General features: G+C 32.7%; 3 protein-coding genes and 1 long non-coding RNA gene across 13 annotated transcripts; 3 read left to right on the top strand and 1 right to left on the bottom strand.

Moving 5' to 3' along the window:
• The first annotated feature begins 84 nt into the window (after positions 1 to 84).
• Positions 85 to 7,051, top strand: LOC124422911 (nuclear factor related to kappa-B-binding protein-like). 6 transcript variants are annotated; one of them, XM_046959918.1, is made up of 16 exons: positions 85 to 507; positions 797 to 1,045; positions 1,114 to 1,346; positions 1,419 to 1,684; positions 1,816 to 2,168; positions 2,249 to 2,580; positions 2,656 to 2,898; positions 2,984 to 3,217; positions 3,308 to 3,529; positions 3,640 to 4,013; positions 4,097 to 4,417; positions 4,516 to 4,705; positions 4,792 to 5,548; positions 5,629 to 6,036; positions 6,135 to 6,657; positions 6,727 to 7,051. In XM_046959918.1, the coding sequence occupies exons 1-15, from the start codon at positions 502 to 504 to the stop codon at positions 6,642 to 6,644; spliced, it is 4,698 nt and encodes a 1,565-aa protein (XP_046815874.1). In that variant the 5' UTR covers positions 85 to 501; the 3' UTR covers positions 6,645 to 6,657; positions 6,727 to 7,051. The 6 variants fall into 6 exon arrangements, with proteins under 6 accessions (XP_046815874.1, XP_046815878.1, XP_046815877.1 ...); XM_046959922.1 differs by having other exon boundaries at positions 5,638 to 6,036; positions 6,135 to 7,051; XM_046959921.1 differs by having other exon boundaries at positions 5,635 to 6,036; positions 6,135 to 7,051.
• LOC124422914 lies at positions 6,683 to 10,026 on the bottom strand. 2 transcript variants are annotated; one of them, XM_046959929.1, is made up of 7 exons: positions 9,702 to 10,026; positions 9,172 to 9,493; positions 8,834 to 9,080; positions 8,652 to 8,732; positions 8,189 to 8,557; positions 7,780 to 7,992; positions 6,683 to 7,682 (listed from the first exon to the last, which is right to left on the bottom strand). In XM_046959929.1, the coding sequence occupies exons 1-7, from the start codon at positions 10,024 to 10,026 to the stop codon at positions 7,353 to 7,355; spliced, it is 1,887 nt and encodes a 628-aa protein (XP_046815885.1). In that variant the 3' UTR covers positions 6,683 to 7,352. The 2 variants fall into 2 exon arrangements, with proteins under 2 accessions (XP_046815885.1, XP_046815886.1); XM_046959930.1 differs by having other exon boundaries at positions 7,495 to 7,693.
• On the top strand, positions 8,751 to 9,380 carry LOC124422919. The gene is made up of 3 exons (XR_006941943.1): positions 8,751 to 8,897; positions 8,969 to 9,089; positions 9,201 to 9,380. It is a non-coding gene; the product is annotated as an uncharacterized LOC124422919 (long non-coding RNA).
• On the top strand, positions 9,959 to 13,028 carry LOC124422918 (protein FAM136A-like). 4 transcript variants are annotated; one of them, XM_046959941.1, is made up of 4 exons: positions 9,959 to 10,086; positions 12,284 to 12,386; positions 12,569 to 12,709; positions 12,790 to 13,028. In XM_046959941.1, exons 2-4 carry the CDS (start codon positions 12,300 to 12,302, stop codon positions 12,982 to 12,984), a joined length of 423 nt encoding a protein of 140 aa, XP_046815897.1. In that variant the 5' UTR covers positions 9,959 to 10,086; positions 12,284 to 12,299; the 3' UTR covers positions 12,985 to 13,028. The 4 variants fall into 4 exon arrangements, with proteins under 4 accessions (XP_046815897.1, XP_046815898.1, XP_046815896.1 ...); XM_046959942.1 differs by lacking the exon at positions 9,959 to 10,086 and adding an exon at positions 10,846 to 10,973; XM_046959940.1 differs by lacking the exon at positions 9,959 to 10,086 and adding an exon at positions 11,066 to 11,907.
• The last annotated feature ends 20 nt before the right edge of the window (positions 13,029 to 13,048 follow it).

Raw genomic sequence — 13,048 nt, 5'->3', positions numbered from 1 at the left:
TAATAAGTTTAATTTGATGAAATTATGTAATCAATAACATTAATTACTTACATACATATATAAGTTATCTTTCTTTGCTAGCGCCCTCTTAGTTTCCAATAAAGATGATGGTCTAAATACAGAACGTTTTTAGTATATTTCTTTATTATTGAAGTAAAACATAAAAATATTAAATACTCAATATTTATCATTGATCCAAAAATACGAAAAATGTGTGTGCAAACAATTTTTTCTACGTAAATACTGTGATTCTGATTGTATATGTATCCCAATGATTAGTATTTATCGAAACAATAGGAATTCAGTAACTATGACAAATCAAACAATGAATAATAAGATTACGTTTAATACTTTAATATCTTATATTAGTTTCTTCGTATAAAAACGAAATTAAATATTTTGTCGACATTCATTTCAATTTTACAGTCATAATAACTGTATTACTTTAATATTTTTATAAGTATCAATACGAAAGAAGGAAAAGTGAAAAAACTGAAAAATATGGAGGTTGGTTTTCATGAATAATACCAAAATTAATTTTAATACAAATCATATTTCATCTAATTAAAACAGATTGTGTATATGTTTAATGGTATGATATTTTCTAAATGAGATAATTTTACTATTATCTTTTTCTATATCAATAATTATCCCATTCAATACAACAGACTATATATAATGTAAATTATTATTAAAAACCTTTTATGAATAGATAGCAGTAGTATTATGTTATTTTAAGCAGGATATGGTATGTTAATACTTGATATCCTTAGTTTTTATTTTTATTTTTAATTAGGTAGATGATTGTTCAGCTGGTGGAGATACTGGAGGAGAAGAAGATGAAGATGAAGCTTCTACTCATGGATCAGTAAGTAACAGTAGTAGTAGTGGGATGAGCGGCAGTAGTACTTCAACTGATAGTGGAGAAGACAGTGGAGAAGAACGGGATTCTAGTGATACAGATAGTCATAGTTCTGCAGATGAAGATGACGATGAAAATGAAAATACTGAATATTCAGTAAAAGCAGAAAGTTCAGATGCTCTGGTAAGTATATAAAATATGTCAGTAAAATGATATTTTATACAAAATATCTCTTACAATTTTATTTTCAGAGGTGGGAAACTTGTGTGGCTGCGAATATTCGACTGAAACTTCCACAAGATCTTTGCGAAGATTCTGCTATCTTCAAAGAGTTATTAGATTACCCATATTTTTGGAATGAATGCCTTAGTGAAAATCAAAGAGAATCTTTATATAGCTTCTTACCAACTTTTCCAAAAGATTGTGATATCGAAGCTGAAATGGAAAGAACATTGCAAATGCTATTTGATAGAGAGGATCATAGGTAATTTGATGTTTAAATTTTTACATGTAATACTTGTAAACACTTTTTTATTAATTAAATTAATTAAATTAGATTTGGAGTTGCAACACTGGATGCATTTCATAAACACCTTTTAGCTGGTTATTATAGACCAGATATCAAACGAATGCGCAGTTTGCTACATAAAGCACAACAAAAAAGACTGTTGTTTGAAGAACGCAAAAGATCATACGAGCTTGCCAATCAGTTACTTAAATCACGAGAGAGTTTATTATCTAATGCATATAAACAGGGTTTTAGCCAGCCTGTACATCGAACAATGTCTAAATTTCATTGGAAGAAACCAAAGCCAGCAATGGGTAAGTGACTACTCTTATGATAAATACTAAAATTTTTCTGGCTGTTTACATTTGCCCCACACTTCAGCCTTTTGGCAGAGAAGTATATAGTAACTTCCCGGAGACAATACTAACAAGCAATCAACTGATAGTTGAAGAGAAAACCCAGCTACGCTATTTGGAGGAACTGAGTATCCTGAGGACTGAACTGGGAGCTAGTGCAAGGTTAGCACCTGACACAACATCTGAAAATGAAGAAAATTATTTATATTATCAACTATCTGGAACTAAACAAAAGAAGAAAAAGCGCTCCACCATGAGTCTTCAAGGATTATCAATTAGAGGGTTGCAGATCAATCAAGAAGATGAAACAATTCGGCCTGTATTTTCGACGTTCCAACGAACAGATTACGCATCGAATAGATCGTTATTTGTTCGTGAACAAACAGAAGAAGCATATCGTGCAATGTTAATAGCTCATAAAAAGAGAAGAGCACATCATGATGTATGTAAAACTTGGAATATTATTAGTGTATTAATTAAATTATGAAATTTGCAATATCTTTATTTTTCGTTTCTTTTCAGATTCATCCTGAATTAAATACTCAGGGCATTGCTCTTGCCGACTTAACTCAAAGAGCACAGACTGGCCAAAAGCACAAGCTTTCAATTAATACCTCTATAAGAATAACTCCTGCTAAGAAACGCATTAAACTAGAACAGTCTACACTTTGTCCACCTGCACCAAAATTAATAAATTCAAATTCTACAAAACATGAAAGTGATAACAGTGACTATTCTCATACAACAGACGATAATAGACATTCTAATGCAGTGGACATAGATCACAAGCTGACGCCCATAAAGTCTGAACCTATAGATGTATATGACATACATCAAGTATCAAAGAAAAAAATGTATGACTTAAAATTAACAAATTTTAGATTTCTTATAATTATTATTTATTCTTATGTTTATCTTTTTTTACGTAGGAGCCCAGTTACTCCTAGGAGTAATAAATCTATTCCAAGCACATTAGAAATTAAAAAAGAAGTAGAAGAAATGGATTTTGATGATATAAAAACGGAGATTAATACAGGCACAAATGATGATGTTATGCCAGAAACAGAAGAAGATGAGGAAAATGACAAAAAAGAACTTGATTTAGGCAGTATCGATATGATGCAAATACCAATTCAACTTGATGATGGTATTGATATTCTTGATGATGTGAAGTAAGTTAAAGATATCTTGCAATAATATCTTATTACCTCAGATAAAGAAACAAAATCTTCAGTACATTTCTTTTTTCTATTTAAGATGTGAGAATGAAAATGTTATGGCTATGAGAGATAAAGAAATTTCTGTACCTAGTGGAGAAGATACTATTGATGTTAATAGTGGAGCAGAACTTATGCAAGAAACTCATGCATCATTTTTTTCTTTGCTGAGAGATGCTTTCACTTCTAAAGGAGAATTTAGAATGAGTACTGGAGAAATAAAGGACGCTATTACACAATGGCAAGGCAATCCAATTTCACCACTAAATGACTGGTATGGAAAAACATGTAATTTAAAAATACAATAATATATATTAATAACTATTTAAATATTTTGAACAATTTTATGTACATATTTGTGTAGGTATTCTTTAGCATCTTCATGGCCATCGTTAGTTCCATTAGCTTTGGGATTTCTTGCTGGTGAATTAACATATTCTCAGGAATTGGAACAATCACAGGAACGGGAACAAGAACTTGTTCCCTACTTAGAAAATAAAGGCAGTGGTGTGTATGCTTGGATTGGTGCAGGCAGGGATTCGGATTCTCGTTTATTAGATTTGTGTACAAGATTTTTAATGCATAGGTACCTAAAAGTTTCTTTATACAAAAATATTTACTATTTTTTTATGTTCTTTTCTATATATATATATAGAATGTATATATATATAATATATATACATTTTTTTTTATCAGGGATTCATTGGGGCCATCTTATATTTCATCTGGTGTAGTTTCTGTAAAACAAATATCACAATTATCGACGTCAAGTAATAATAATAATAACAATGGAAACAGTACAACCAATGGAAACACTAGAAGTGGAAGCCCTGCAGTAGAATCAATCAATATCGATACGAGTTCTCTTGGATCTATTACAGAATGGGAACCACCACGAGCATTATGGCCTACAGAATGGAAAGTCCGACCGTCTACAATCGAAGAACGTGAAGAATTTAGAAGGCAAGAACGAATGCGTTATGCAGCACCTCATAAAGCATTTACTTATCGCATGCATGGATATGCATCTGTAGTAGGACCTGTCAAAGGCATTTATCAACATAATGTTGGTGCGTTCTCAATTAATAATTAAAATCATTTTTATTTCTGAAATGATCTTTTTTCGTTATATTTAACATTTTTTAAACAATAGGATCTGGATTAACTAAACCACGAGGGCATTCTTTATTAGTAGCCGATCGACCAAATTTTGTAACAATCTTAGCGTTGGTCAGAGATGCTACAGCTCGATTACCAAATGGTGAAGGAACTCGTGCTGACATATGTCAGTTATTAAAAGATTCTCAATACATAAGAGAACAAGGCGAGAGCGATGACAAAGAAGGGTATTTACATTCAGTTGTGTCAGGTGCTTTGGACAGATTGCATTATGAAACAGATCCATGCGTTAGATATTACCCTCGGCGAAAAGAGTGGCTATATCTTCATAGAGCTCGTTCAGAATCGGAATTTGGTATGTACTTACATTCTCTCATTATTTCATACTTACATATTATGTATATATAATACATATTATTTCATAACTAATTATACTTTTAAACGATATTTTAGAAATGTATCATCAACAGCTACAAGGTGTAGCAAAAAATAAAAAAAATGTAGGAAATACGTCACGAAATAAATTATTACAACCATCTATTAAACCCATTGTACATAAGGAACAATCTCCTAATAGCAGCAAAGAAACTACACCCAAAAAAGAAAGACGCGCTGTTACTGTGGTACAACCAGTTATAACTCGGTAAATATAACATATAAAAAATCTATAAAAATAAAAAGCCAAAATATAATAAGCCACGATAATCTAATTTTTACGCGTTATTATAGAAAAGAGCAACGTAAAACTGACGAAAAAATTACTGTTGATCATCCAACTTCTTCCGAACAATCGGTTGTTAATACAACAACAGTAACAACAATTAATGCACCAACATCAGCCATTTCTACCGCTACTGGTACTACCATTTCTGTAACTACACTTCCAAGCTCTTCTACATTAACTACGACAGCTAACATAGAAAGAAATAATATCGTTTCTGAAGTTAAAACTTTAACAACGTCAAATGCAATTAAAAAAGTAACTAATATAGGAGGGAAACCTGTGGCTGTAGTAAAAACTAACGCAGCACAAAGTTTATTGCAATCAAGTCAACAGCATTTTCCTCATCATCAAATACAAGTGTCCACATCTGCGGGACTGCAAACTATAAGATTGTCAGGGCATTCTGTACTTCATTCTGCTCAACCTACTTCAACAAGTACTAGTTCTTGTATAGGAAGCACTACCACAAACTTAGCAACAATATTTCCTAATGCTAAAGTTCAAAGTCAACAACAGCAACAAACTGTAGTAACGAGTCAAACTGGGAAAAGTATTTTGCAAACTTCTAATATAAAACAACAATCTCAACAACCACACGTATTGCCTGGTAAAACATTACTGGCATCTCAAATAAAATTAGTCAGTTCAGGACAAATAAAATCATTACTCACAGGACATGGTCTTCAAGGTCAAACGATATTCATTAAACAATCATCTCCATCCAATAATCAGTCTCAACAATTACAACAACAACAATTAAAGGTAAAATTAAAAAAGAATTGATCTACTTATAGAAACACTTTTCTTAACTCTACATTAATATCAACCTTTTGTACTATTAGCAGCAGCAGCAGCAGCAGCAGCAGCAACAGCAACAACAACAACAACAACAGCAACAACAACAGCAACAACAGCAACAGCAGCAGCAACAACAACAGCAGCAACAGCAACAACTACAAAGAGTCGTAACTAACCAACAACAGATACAGACATCAGGAATGCAACGTATAATTGCACAAATCAGCGGTAAACCGATAGCTGTACAAATACAACAATCTCCGCATCAATCACAACAGCAACAGCAACAACAACAAAAAATATTGGCGAAGGTTTTAACTAGTACAGGTGGAGGACAACTTATCTCTGTAGAAAGTTTACTTGCACAAAAGGGATTAAAACTAGCAACCAATGCTACTCATACTAACCAAGTAAATAGACAAGGCAAACAAGTCATACAAACTCAGTACCAGGTATTTTTATAAAATACTGTAAATAATTGTAAAACGCATTACGTATACATGTACATAATGTACTTACATTTATCTGGACGTTCTATTTGTCAAATTAGGTGGTGTCACAGAATCAAACATCTTCGGCACAATCGAAAATTATTGCTAGTACACATCAACAATCTCAGTCGCCTCAAACTCAAACAGTCAGAATGGTCACAGCACAAATTGCTGGAAAACCTATTGTCCTGGCAAGTGGAAATAAAAGTGTTGGCGTTGGAGTAAGTGGGAGTGGAAATGTAGTTCTTGGAAAACAGCAGAATCCACAACAACAACAAAGTCAACAGCAACCAATAATTCTACCAAGTCAGTTGCTAAATATTAAAACGTTACATGGTCTCAAGGTGATACCAACGCCTACAGGACTGAAGACAACAGGCGCTGCAGTTTATGCTAGGGTTATCGCGCCGACAACGATCTCTTCGACTCAATCGACAGTAAATCAACAGCAACAACAACAACAACAGCAGCAGCAGCAGCAACAACAACAACAACAACAACAACAACAACAACAACAACAACCTGCTCAAACACAACCATCAAAGAACAATTCACATAGCACACCTTGACAAAATTAATATGGTTTGTTTTATTATATACTACTTCATTGTTTTGGCCGTTTATATTTTGAATACTTTAAAACTATTACAGGTCTAAATCTCGTATGATTTACTTGTAAAACCCTAGTTAAAGTATGTAGCACTTCATTGTTGCATCGTATTTAATATATACAACAGAAAATGTTGAACACACAGAAATTCCAAAACTTTCGGGCAACACAACAGAACAATAGCTCTATACGAATAGGAATGAGGCGATGGATAATATATGATGCATAAATGAAAAAATACGCGAAATTTGTATTATGTATGGAGTATTTACAAATGCATGATATAATTTGAATACAAAGCACTATTTGCTCTTGTGTTTTGAAAATATGTAGTGTTAAGTATAAATAAACTTACATGTAAGAAAATATTAAGTTATCTTTTTACAAGTTTTCGCCTTTGATAGAAAAAAAAAAAAAGAAAATACTATTTAGAACACCTAGGCAGCACAAGCTACCGCGTCTTTGGTTCACCCTTTTCTCAAGGATATCATTAGAGACAGTCAATGTGTTCTTACCATATTACATAGATAAATACACATATACTAATAACATTAAATTGCATAACAGGAAGTCATAAGCTAAGTGTATCTGTTAAAGCAAACAGCTGTAACAGGTAAATTAACAAAATGCTCACATTATTACACTTAGCGTATTAAAATAAACTTTGTTATATTTGAGAACTTCTTATTTCTTCGAATATGTCAATGAGATTATTGACACCTATTAAATAACCGTCTTCGTGACTTCCCACTTGCCATTCAACGTCGTGACGAATTTCAGATAAATGTTGTGGTAGAGGCAATGTTTTTGCGAAGTCAATCATCCATATACCGGCACTTGTAACGTCGTGTACAAACAATAAGCTCGAACCAACAACTTCATGTGAAGCAAAAAATGGGGATGCCTTTAGCGTCGTTCGTATAGCTTTAAGGCGTTGTAAATATTTTGGAACTACGTGTACATAACCTTCAACAAAACGCTTAAGAGCTTCTGTAACCTAAGGTAAAACTTTAGATTATAATATGTATTTTTGTTGTCATATTTAATACTTTTTTATTTAAACACGATTGATTAGCTAGTATATAATTGCAAACCTGTTCACGAGTTTTAGTTGTTTTAAAATCTTTTGAAGATCCACCATTTGCTAATTTTATACCTTCAACTCGAAATCCGAGTGTAGCCGTACTAGAAATTGTTTCTCGCCAGACCATATATCTCGGCTTTGTGACACCCTGTAATCGATGTTCTTCGACATTTGGTGCAGTGGGATCAATTTGTACCATTTTCTCATACATGTCTTTCCGTAGCTACATAACAAAAAATTATACAAAAATTCTACTGTACATAAAACATAACGTCTTCCTTTCTGTGTAAGTTCATCACGTTTATTATTATTGTTGTTATTATTATTATTATTATTATTATTATTATTATTATTATTATTATTATTATTATTATTATTATTATTTTATACAGTATTCGTTATATTGTATCCTATGGTACCTTAGGTCTTTCTTTGGCTTTTGCCAATTCAGATTCAAGATATGTTCGTATTCCGACTTTACAATCCATCACACAAGGTTGTTCAAATTCTCCCAAAAGATCTTGAAGTTGCATATATGAACAAACAATAGATCCCTTTTCTATTTTTTTATCTTCATCTTTATTCTTGGTTTTTGACTCAGAATCTTCACAGTTTTCTTCTTCAGATTCTCGAATATCCAAAACTCCTTTAAATTCAGGTACATATGGTCTCAGAATATCGCGCATTAGTAAACGGAAACAAGCTTCTTCCTGTGAGCAGTATCTCTTTAAGATAGTTCCTGGTGTAGGCCCAGCACGAAAGTTTCCTTGATGTCCAGCTAATTGTACCTAAATGAAAGATTATGAAATAAATATTTAATATGTGAAATTATATTATATTTATTCTTATAGGATATTTGTATTATATTAATATAATACTTACCCATGGATATCGTTGTTTCTTATATATTTGAAAGAATGGAGCCCAGTGTACAACATTTCTCAATTTTTTCCAACCAGATGTCTATAACAAATACATAATTATATTAAAATGGATATAACTAATATGAAAAAATGCGATCAGAGTGTACATCTTCAACTATATTTATAGTTAACTATACTTACTCGTAAAGACTTAACTGGTTGAAGTTCTTCAGAGATATCACAGTCATCTCCACTTAAACTGGAGGTAGTTGAACAGTCTGATACTTTACGTACAAATGGAACATCTAATAATTCAACTTTTGATTGGTCTTTTAGTTCAGAAGGATTATCATCTGTATATTCAAGAACTGGAGAATCAAATTTACTGTAATATGGACCAGTAGTCTCCACACATGAATTTCTTCTGTTCCCAGCTTCATGTAGATTCCTGAAACAAGTAAAATTTTTGTTTGTTATTTTTATATGGATATATGCAAATATTTAAGTAAAACCTAATATATCATAATATATAAAAGTACCTCATAGAAGTGGTATTTGATTGCCCTAGGCACAAACAACAGGAATCAGAATGTCGACGAAGACGACAAACTTGAAGGAATTTTAAATTTAAAGATTCTTGAATCTCATCACAATCCAGACAAGAACAACTACTGGCTTGACTTGGACTGCCACTCGTTCCATCGTATTTTTCGACATCAAGATTGGTTCTCTCAAAGTTTTCATCTAAGTAAGAATAATCCGAATAATCGCTAACAACCACACTTGGTGTTCTCCAATATCTTGGTCGTCCTTCAGTAGATTCACATTCGCTACTTTCTACCACATTAAAACAATCCCATCCTGTAAAAGAACAAATAATCTTTTATTCCATTAATTGATAGTTCTGACATCTAAAAGTAAATAAATATATATTGGAAAGAAATATAAAAAGTAAAATTAAAAATAAAAGATCAAAGATTGAACATGATTAATATGATGGGATAATCAAATTCCCTTGGTTTTCTATTTTCACTTGTATTTTTTTCTGGAATTTATCTAAGTAAATCACCTTTTCCTTGATCCTCATCACTCAATACAGCACTATCAGAACTGTAACATCTCGTGACCCTTAGTTTGTGTCGATTATGCTGATAAACACTATTCGATGTATCGTCATCACTCGGCAAGGTAGAATCGAGACTCCAGCATCGAGCTACCGATCCTCTTCTTCGTTCCGTATCGGGCTCAATGCCCTCGTCGTTTGGAGGACTTTTACTCAAGACACGTACGACCGGCATCCTTATCGTATCAAATTTGTCGTACCTTTCATTTGCTTCCGTAGTATCATCATTGGTGGTATCATTTTCTTTTTGTGGAAGATTCTTCGACTTCATCACGGTGACCCCATTCAGTGGCTGGTGGCTGTTCTGGTAGCTGTATCTGCCGTATTACACGTAAATATTCAACGATATGATCCAGCGGAATGGTGGTCAAAGAATCGCGACGTGTTCCAGCGCGTAATAACAATGTAAACGAGGAATAAATGATTTTTGATCGTTGATCGATACAATTTGTTTCACAAAACAATTGTTACCTCGCACTTGTCTCTCCTTTAACGCGTGCCCTTCCATTCGGTACGATGGGCCGTAGTATGCATGTCGTATCGGATATATTAAACTTTAAATTGAATACTTTCCAAGGACGATCTCGACGCTACATATCGAGAATCCAACTCGACGCCATGTCGCGTTGAGAAACACGAAACTCGGACGGGAGTATGCCCGATAGTTGTTCGATACATGCGTTCGTTCGCGCTCAGCAATCGTCCCCACTCTATTCTTTGAAGGAATCTCCTTGAAGAGAAAAGTAACCCTCTTCTAGAGTCTCTTTCTTTCCTGTCCCTTCTTTTATTTGTTCCTGTTATTGTCAGTCTCAGACGAGTTCTTCGAATACAACACAACGTCTTTCGACAGAGTAGTTTATCGCTCATAGTAACACGTTCATGTTATTTCACTTTAAAAAGAGTTTGTAGAAACGTAGTTTCGTAAATATATCATACGATCGTTGTCATAGATCACTTTATATCATCTCTCGTTTTAATTAATTCGTCTATGATTCGTCGCTTCTTCCTTGACGCATTGAAATCGGGGCATCCTCTTTTTTAATTTACGCGCGCTTCGTAAGTCTTCATCGATTGTCGATTGTTCACCATACTTTTTAGTACAATCGCAGAGATTTCTTTATTTCAAATTACCGGAAAAGGGAGTTGTTTTTAGGTGATAAACGATGAGAGATAAGGAACAATAGGAAGTTCGATGGTAAAATTGTTGTCTCATCGAAGGTAGGAAAAAATCTATAAGTGTGTGCTTGATCATTCGGTTCGGGGAAAAAATTTAGAAAGGATGAGGTTGGAAAGGTATATTGAAATCGTTTCTTATTCTTTCGTTTGACGTCACGCGTGCGTCAGAGGAACCGTAGAAACGAGAAAGTGCGATTGAATGATCGTATTTACGATCATCTCGCGACTATATGTTGTCTGGTATCGTTAATTCTTTCTCCTTCTCTACGAACGGTCCATTATCTCGTCAGTTCAAATGCCCCTCGGCCACTTGAGCCTATCTGTGTTCGCTTCGTTCTATTCAACGCGTATCAAATGCTTGTCGTATAATAATAAATGTTCCTTATTCATTTCGGAACACTTTAAATGTTTATTAGATATCAACGACCTCTATCTATAATTATAATTCAATATTCAAATATTCGCATTTATATTGCATGTAAATAATGCTTCGATATTACCGTATATTTTTTTCCAATTGCATTTTTTTCCAGGATCAGTTTTCCAACTTATTCCGTTACCTTTTATTCGTATTATATGAGTATTCTCGAGATAATAAAATATATACTAATATTTATATTTTTTCCGTGTTAACTGAAAAACATTAGGTATGTTAGAATTGTGAACAGGACGAATAAAATTTGTCATGGAATTAGGTCAATGTTGTCTCAAGGCTATTCTCTCTCTCCCTCTTTTTCTCTCTCTCTCTCTCTCTCTCTTTCTCTCTCTCTCTCTCTCTCTCTCTCTTTTTCTCTCTCTAGTATGCACTCTAGATAAATGATGCCACATGCGCTAACACTGTATTATCTACATATAGAATGAACTGCGTGCTTCATAGTAAATGTTTTAAATTCTAGAAGACAGAGAAGTAAATAGCATATTATCGTCGTATACTGTCTCTTTTTAAGAAAAAGTGATTGGTTAACACGTTTCTATGGTAACGTATCAATGACGTAGTATACAGAATAAGCACCTACGATATAACTACGTATATATTTATTTAGAAATTCTTTCTTCAAATATCAATAAAAAGTAAAAAATAATATCATGTATTTTATTTATGAATTTAATTAACAAAATAATTAAAATTGTTTAACAGATATTCTTCACATTATACATATGGTTATGCATATAATTAAGATAAAATGCCGATGTTAATCTATTCTTTCCTTTCTTTTTCTAAAGTTCACATATGTACAGAGTAGTTACTCTCCAGCGTATATATAGATGTTCCATTTTGTACGTCCATGTGCCCTATTGATTAGTTACGTATAAGTCGATCCGATTTTATAACTTTTTTCGTTCATGTTTAGAAAAAATTAATAAAAAATGGTCGCTGAACAAAGAAGACGGGTCGAAGACCTTATGACTAGAATGATCGAAGAAATGGACAAAGCATATTTAAGGAAAATGCAGGTAATTGATAATAGATTTTATTTAGGTTATTTGTGTTTTTGGACCTCGTGCTTTAAGATGATGTTAAATACTGAAAACTATGCTGTCAATTTAAAATATATTTGTTTATATGGAAAATAATTAATAAAAATGGGACTTTTATAGATTATAATAAAAGTAATGGATATCTTTTTTAATTTTAGGGTAATATGCACAGATGTGCGGCTACTTGTTGTGATAATGAAAGTTACAGCATACTACAAGTACAAAACTGTGTAGAAAATTGTAGTTCCTCGTTAAATGAGGCACAAAATTATGTTCAGAATGAATTTGTAAGAATACAGGTTTGTACATTAACTTCATATATCTTTATATTGCTTATTGTAATACTTAATGCATAGTACTAATGTGTTATATTCATTAGAATCGATTACAAAGATGTGTAATGGACTGCAATGACACAATAAAAGATAAAATGAGTTCAAATCTAACGCAAAATGAAGTGGATAGGTATAGCGAAGAATTTGATAAATGTGCAACAAAATGCGTAGATACTTATTGCGACTTACTGCCTTCGTTGGAAAAATCAATGAAAAATGTACTTTCAAGTAAAGTTTAAAAATAGTATAAGGATAAATAAATTATTCTTATAAGACTAAAAAACAAATTTCAATTGTTGAAAC

Source organism: Vespa crabro, chromosome 3 (assembly GCF_910589235.1).
Source record: "Vespa crabro chromosome 3, iyVesCrab1.2, whole genome shotgun sequence".
Taxonomy (NCBI): domain Eukaryota; kingdom Metazoa; phylum Arthropoda; class Insecta; order Hymenoptera; family Vespidae; genus Vespa; species Vespa crabro.
This window is presented reverse-complemented; position numbering and strand designations above follow the sequence as displayed.

Bases quoted from the DNA above. Each gene is read 5' to 3' on its own strand.
- LOC124422914 (XM_046959929.1), bottom strand. From the start codon at position 10,026: ATGAAGTCGAAGAATCTTCCACAAAAAGAAAATGATACCACCAATGAT. The intron at 9,081-9,171 runs GTACTTTTATAT...TACTTGTTTCAG, and splicing joins TCAAATACCACTTCTATGAG to GAATCTACATGAAGCTGGGA. The intron at 7,993-8,188 runs GTACCATAGGAT...TTTGTTATGTAG, and splicing joins AAGCCAAAGAAAGACCTAAG to CTACGGAAAGACATGTATGA.
- LOC124422911 (XM_046959918.1), top strand. The intron at 2,169-2,248 runs GTATGTAAAACT...GTTTCTTTTCAG, and splicing joins AGAGAAGAGCACATCATGAT to ATTCATCCTGAATTAAATAC. The intron at 3,218-3,307 runs GTATGGAAAAAC...ATATTTGTGTAG, and splicing joins ATTTCACCACTAAATGACTG to GTATTCTTTAGCATCTTCAT.
- LOC124422918 (XM_046959941.1), top strand. From the start codon at position 12,300: ATGGTCGCTGAACAAAGAAGACGGGTCGAAGACCTTATGACTAGAATG. The intron at 12,387-12,568 runs GTAATTGATAAT...TTTTAATTTTAG, and splicing joins CATATTTAAGGAAAATGCAG to GGTAATATGCACAGATGTGC. The intron at 12,710-12,789 runs GTTTGTACATTA...TATATTCATTAG, and splicing joins ATGAATTTGTAAGAATACAG to AATCGATTACAAAGATGTGT.